Source organism: Camelus dromedarius, chromosome X (assembly GCF_036321535.1).
Source record: "Camelus dromedarius isolate mCamDro1 chromosome X, mCamDro1.pat, whole genome shotgun sequence".
NCBI classification, from domain to species: Eukaryota; Metazoa; Chordata; class Mammalia; order Artiodactyla; family Camelidae; genus Camelus; species Camelus dromedarius.
In genome coordinates, this window is record NC_087472.1 from 3,136,491 (window position 1) to 3,142,490 (window position 6,000).

The 6,000-nt window shown below is 52.5% G+C and overlaps 1 protein-coding gene across 1 annotated transcript; it reads right to left on the reverse strand.

The window, feature by feature from the left end:
- Positions 1-2,717: 2,717 nt before the first annotated feature.
- Positions 2,718-4,022, reverse strand: MAGEA4 (MAGE family member A4). Its single transcript, XM_064482631.1, has 2 exons — positions 3,963-4,022; positions 2,718-3,888 (listed from the first exon to the last, which is right to left on the reverse strand). Exon 2 carries the CDS (start codon positions 3,808-3,810, stop codon positions 2,812-2,814), a length of 999 nt encoding a protein of 332 aa, XP_064338701.1. The 5' UTR covers positions 3,811-3,888; positions 3,963-4,022; the 3' UTR covers positions 2,718-2,811.
- Between the last annotated feature and the right edge of the window lie 1,978 nt (positions 4,023-6,000).

A 6,000-nucleotide genomic window follows, 5' to 3' on the forward strand; every position in this document is an offset into this window, starting at 1 on the left:
CTCCCCCCCAGCTTCCCAAAGCCCCGAACTGCCCTGGCGCTGGGCACTTACACTTGGGTGCTCTCTCCCGGACCCCCACCCCGTCGCCCTATTTTTATTTGCCCTATGGGACTTAGGAGACCTTTCACCAACTTCCCGATGTGACTGTGGCTCCTAGACTATCCTAGGTGTGGGCTGTCCTGCTTTTCCGAGTGTCCCCACTGCTAACACCGAGCCCTCCAGAGAGCAGAGGCTCGGTGAACGTCTGCGGATGAACTGAGATGGTGAGCAGGGATCCTACTGATCCAGGTTGATTTTCTCCTACTTTCTTAACTAAGCCAGACAAATCCAGGTTATACACACATAATTATAATTTTATAGACTGACAGAAGAAAAGGGATAAGGAGCCAATAATTACCTATCGTTTACTTTTACTTCTCTCTTTCTTGACCCCACCGATTTTAGTGCTGATCACTCTCACATTTCCAAGTAAATTTCTATTCCGATGCGGTGTTACCTACTTTGGCATGACACAGTATGATGGAAACTTTCCCAATTTGTTTTACAAAATAGCAAAACTCAGTCTTGGGCTGCCTAAGTACCAGTACGTGTATAATCAATATCATTCACAAACTAAGATACTGAAGCTTATTTAATATTATTATTAATATACAGAAATCTGTTGCATCTTATACACTAACAAAGGAGTATCAGAAAGAGAAATTAAGGAAACAATCCCATTTACCATCACATCAAAGAGAATAAATAATCTAGTAATAAACCTAGCTAAGGAGACCAAAGACCTGTACTCCAATAACTACAAGACACTGATGCAAGAAGCTGAAGATGACACCAACAGATGGAAAGATATACCGTGTTCTTGGATTGGAAGAATCAGTGTTGTTGACCAAACAACCCAGTGACCATACTACCCAAGGCAATCTACAGATTCAAAGCAATCCGTGTCAAAATAAAAATGGCATTTTTCTCAGAACCAGAACAAATAATTTAAAAAAGTGTCTGGAAAAAGAAAAGAACCCCAATAGCTAAAACAATCTTGGGAATGAAGAACAGAGCTGGAGAAATCATGCTCCCTGACGTCAGACTATACTACAAAGCTGTAGTAATCAAAACAGTGCGGTTCTGGCCCCCAAACAGACACACAGATCAATGGAACAGGATAGAGAGGTGAGAAGTAAACCCACACACTTACCGTCAATTAATGTACGACAAAGGAAGCAAGGATATTGAATGGAGAAAAGACAGTCTCTTCAATAAGTGGCTCTGGGAAAACTGGACAGCTACCTGTCAAACAATGAACTTAGAACATTCTCTAACACCATATACAAAAATAAACTCAAAATAGATTAAAGATCTACATTTAAGACTGGATACTATAATACTCCTAGAGGAAAACATAGGCAGAACACTCTCTGACATAAATTACAGCAATAACTTTTTGGATCCATGTCCTCAAACAAAGGAAATAAAAGGAAAAATAAACAGCGGGGACCTAATTATACTTAAAAGCTTCTGCACAGCAAGGGAACCCACTGACTAAATTAAAACAACAACCTACTGAAGGGGAGAAAATATTTGCAAACTTTACAACTGACAAGGGAGCAATAACCACCATATATAAACAGCTCATACAATTCAACATCAAAAAAACAAATGACCCAACTAAAAACGGGCAGAACAACACAATAGACATTTGTCCAAAGAGGAAATGCAGGTGGCCAGCAGGCACGTGAAAAGATGCTCAGTATAATTAACCATCAGGGAAATGCAAATCAAAACCACAATGACATATCACCTTATACCTGTCAGAATGGCTACCTTCAAAAGGAACGCAAATAGCAAATGTTGGCGAAGATGTGGAGAGAAGGGATCCCTCCTACACTGTTGGTGGGGATGTAAATTGGTGTGACCACTCTGGAAAACAGTATGCCGTTTCTCAAAAAACTAAAACTAGAACTACCAAGTGACCCAGCAATTCCATTCCTGGGTATACATCTCAAAAAAAAAAAAAAAACAAAAAAAAAACCAGATACTAATTTGAAAAGATACACGCACCCAATATTCATAGCAGCGTTATCTACAATTGCCAAGATGTGGAAGGAACCTAAATGTCCATCAGCAGATGAATGGACACACACACAGACACACACACACACACACACACACACACACCCCGGAATACTACTCAGCCATAAAAAACAAAATTTTGCCGTTTGCAGCAAGATGGATGGACTTGGAGGACATTATGCTAAGTGAAATAAATCAGACAGAGAAAGACAAATACTGTATGATATCAATTTATATGTGGACTCTAAAAAATACAACAAACTAGTGAGTATAACAAAGAAGAAGCAGGCTCATAGAGAACAAACTAGTGATTACCAGTGGGGAGGGGTGAGGGGCAAGGGGCAATATAGGGGTGAGGGAGTGGGAGGTACAAACTATTGGGTGTAAGAAGGTTCAAGAATGTATTGCAGAACAAGGGGTATATAACCAATATTTTCTCATAACTGTAAATAAAATGTAATCTTTAAAAAGACTGTATAATAAAATAAAGTATATTGATATTTATTAAAACGAATAACATCTGAAACATCACTAAAGGAAATGAAGATGAACTTCCATATCATTGTAGAGAACAGGAGCCCAGAGATGCTGTACACCGTGTCCCCCCCACTGGCCCGGGCCCTCACTACCTAGGAGGCTGACTGCTTCCTCCTCAGACACACAGTGAAGAGTCAGCCTCACTTCCTGCCCGGCAGGAGAAGCTGCCGGACAGGGGCCTAGAAGGAGCCCAGCTGCAAGTCTGGCTCAGGCCCCCTCTTCCTCATCACTCACTCGCTCTTCAGACAGGGACGGGAAAGAACTGGGACCCCTTCTATTGATCCTGAGGAAATGTTCCAGGACTTGCAGCTTGCTGGTCTCCGTGTAGGCCCGGGGACCCCACAGGAACTCGTGGCGAGCGGGATCGCTGTTGGCCACCTGCCGGTACTCCACGTACCCCTCCCGCACCCACACGTTGGTGATGAGCTCCCTGGGCTCCCCATAGATGAAGTGCTCCCTCCCAGCACACAGCCCCATCTTGCTAAGTGCTCCCCAGACTGCCTCCTCAGGAGCAAAGTCGCCCTCCAGGACAATCACACCCAGAAGTATCAGCAGGAGGCCAGTCTTGGGAATGCTCTGCCCATCGTCCTGCATGCCATCGTAGGTGAGGCCCAGGGTGGGGACCAGGACATACAAGTGCTCCCTGGGGTCCACCTCCTTCACATCCACCCCAAAGACCAGCTGCAGACACTCAGAGGCTTGGCTCAAGACCGCAGGGAAGTGGTCCTGGTCATCTCTGAGGACCGCATTCAGCATTTCCTCTTTTGAGGTCGGCTGCTTTGTGCGGTACTTGTGGAGCAGGAAGCCCATCAGGTCAACCATCATCAAATGTAATGCATCGTGGAGCCGGGACTCGGCATCTGCCGGGTCCTGCCCGGTGCTGGGCCCCTCCTCACCTTGGCTTCTGAGGCCATTGTCTTCCGACTGGCTCCAGGGAGGGGCTGCCACGGCTGTGGGGGAGGGGCAGACACCCTGAGGGCTCTGCGCGGGACTGGGTGTCCCAGAATCAGCCACCTCCTCGCCACTGCCCAGGAACAGGACTGAGTAGGAAGACGAGGAGGAGAAGGAGGAGGAGGAGGAGGAGGAGGAGGGAGACAACGGGGATGCGCCCTCCTCCTCCTCAACCCAAATGTCCTGCTCATCCTCGGAATCCTCAGCCTCTCTTGGGTCGTGAAAGTCGGCTTCAGTGTGGTGGAGGTCACGCATCTGAACGGGAGGCACGGTGAGTGGTGTCGGGCAGCTGAGAGCAGCGAGGGCAGGGGTGACAGATGGGGACCCACGGGCCTGGGGAAGAAAGGGAGTGTCAGTGGCCCGGGCTGAGAAACCCACCGTGGGGGGCTCTGACAAAGGCTACTTACAGGTCTCCTCTTCAGGGGTGCCCTCGGCCTCACAGGGGCTCTCCTCCTGGTGGACGGTCGTCTGTGAACCTGACGGGGGAAGTGAGGCGGCTCCTCAGGGTGCAGCCGGCACAGCCCGAGGTTCTGGGGGCAACACGGGGTGTGTGGAGTGGACGTTGGCCTCGCGGGGTCCCCTCTGTTCCGGGAGCCCCCGGGTACACACTCAGGGCCCACACCTCACCTTCAGTCCTGGCACTGCCAGCCTCCTGTGCTCTGTGACCCGAGAACACGTGTCTCAGACCTAGGCCTTCCCGGTGTCTGGAGCCCCTGGGAGAGAAAGGAGGGGAGACCTCGGATCTACACTGTGGCACAGCCCTGGACCCGCGTGCTGGCAGGAGGCCTGGGCTCTGGCAGGTTCCCACTCTTCTAGGGTGGGAGGTCCTGTCCGCGCTAACTCAGGGTCCTCACCGCGACTCCAAGCGGGACCTGGGATTCTGCTCTGCAACCACCTGAGGGCCCCATCCTGATAGTAGGTCCCCGGTCTCTCTGAGCCCTGGATGCCGAAGTCAGGACACACCACGTGTGCTCATCCCGCATTGAGGCCTCCCAGGGCTGACAGCAGGGGCAGGATCGGTTGCGTCCCCTCTGTTCTGGGATCTCGGGTCCCTCACTCCTCCCTCGGGGTCACCTTGACTCCTGGCAGGACCTGGGATTCCCCTCTCAGCCCACCTGAGGCCCCGCCCGTCATACCAAGACCCCAGTCCCTCTGAGACCCGCATTTCAGGAACTGCTGCCCGAGGTCCTCCCGCCCCATGGCCTCCCACGACTGACTCTCTTCTGGGGTCCAGGGTCCCTGAATGCAAACTCGCGGTTGTCACCTTCACTCCCGGGCGGCCCTGAGATTCTCTCCTCCGCATACCTGAGGCCCCCGCCCTTTCACTATGGCTCCAGTCTGTCTGAGACTCGAATGCGGAAGTCAGGACAAACCACGTGGGCCTGTCGTCCCCTCGGGCCGCCGGACAGCTGAAAGCAAGGGCGACTCTCTGTGGGATGGCCACTTTTCTGGGTTCAGGGGCCCCTCCTTCCTGCTTGAGGGTCCTCACTTTGACTCAGGCGGCATGTAGCCTCCCCTTGGAGCCCCCGAGGCCCCGCCCCTCATCCCAGGACCCCAGTCCCTCCGAGACCCGGATGTCGGGAAATGCCGCCGGTGATCACCCTGCCCCTAGGCCTCCAAGGTCCAACACTGTCCCGGGGTGCAGGATCCATCCGTTCTCCCTCGGGGTCCTCACTTTGACTCAGGCGGTATGTAGCCTCCCCTTGGAACCCTCGAAGCCCCACCCCTCATCCCAGGACCCCAGACCCTGTGAGACCCGGATGTCAGGAAATGCCGCCGCTGGTCACCCTGCCCTAAGGTCTCCAAGGACCAACACTGTCCCGGGGTGCGGGATCCCCTGTTCTCCCTCAGGGTCCTCACTTTCACTCAGGCAGCACTGGCCTCCCCTTGGACCACCCGAGGCCCCGCCCCTCATCCCAGGACCCCAGTCCCTCCGAAACCCGGATGTCAGGAAGTCAGGACCCCACGAGTGCTCATCCCACCCAGGCCCTCCCAGGGCTGACAGCAGGGGCGGGGATCTGTGGGGCTCCTTCTGTCCTCCCTCAGCGTCCTCAGCTTCAGCCCTGGCGGGTCCTGGGACGCCCCCTTGTTGACCCGAGCCCACACCCTCACACCAAGGCCCTCACTGCCCTGACACCCCCAGGGGAGTCTGTGGACGCACATCAGGCCACCAGGCCCAGGGCTTCCCAGGACTGTGGACGCTAGGGGCTGAGATGAATTCCCCGGGGGTCCCTCAGCCCTCCCTCTGGTGTACACTGTGTAACATGGGCCTCCTTCCCTTTGTGGACCTGAGTCTGCACCTCTCAGACCAAGGCTCTTAACCCCTTAGTTCTCTGAGGAGGTGTGGGGGAGGGCAGGAGAGTGCAGTTTCCTGCATATCAACATCAAACACAATTTCTGGCATGTTAATACCTGCCTCATCCATCCCACGCTGTTAAAAACCCA

Bases quoted from the DNA above. Each gene is read 5' to 3' on its own strand.
- MAGEA4 (XM_064482631.1), bottom strand. From the start codon at position 3,810: ATGCGTGACCTCCACCACACTGAAGCCGACTTTCACGACCCAAGAGAG.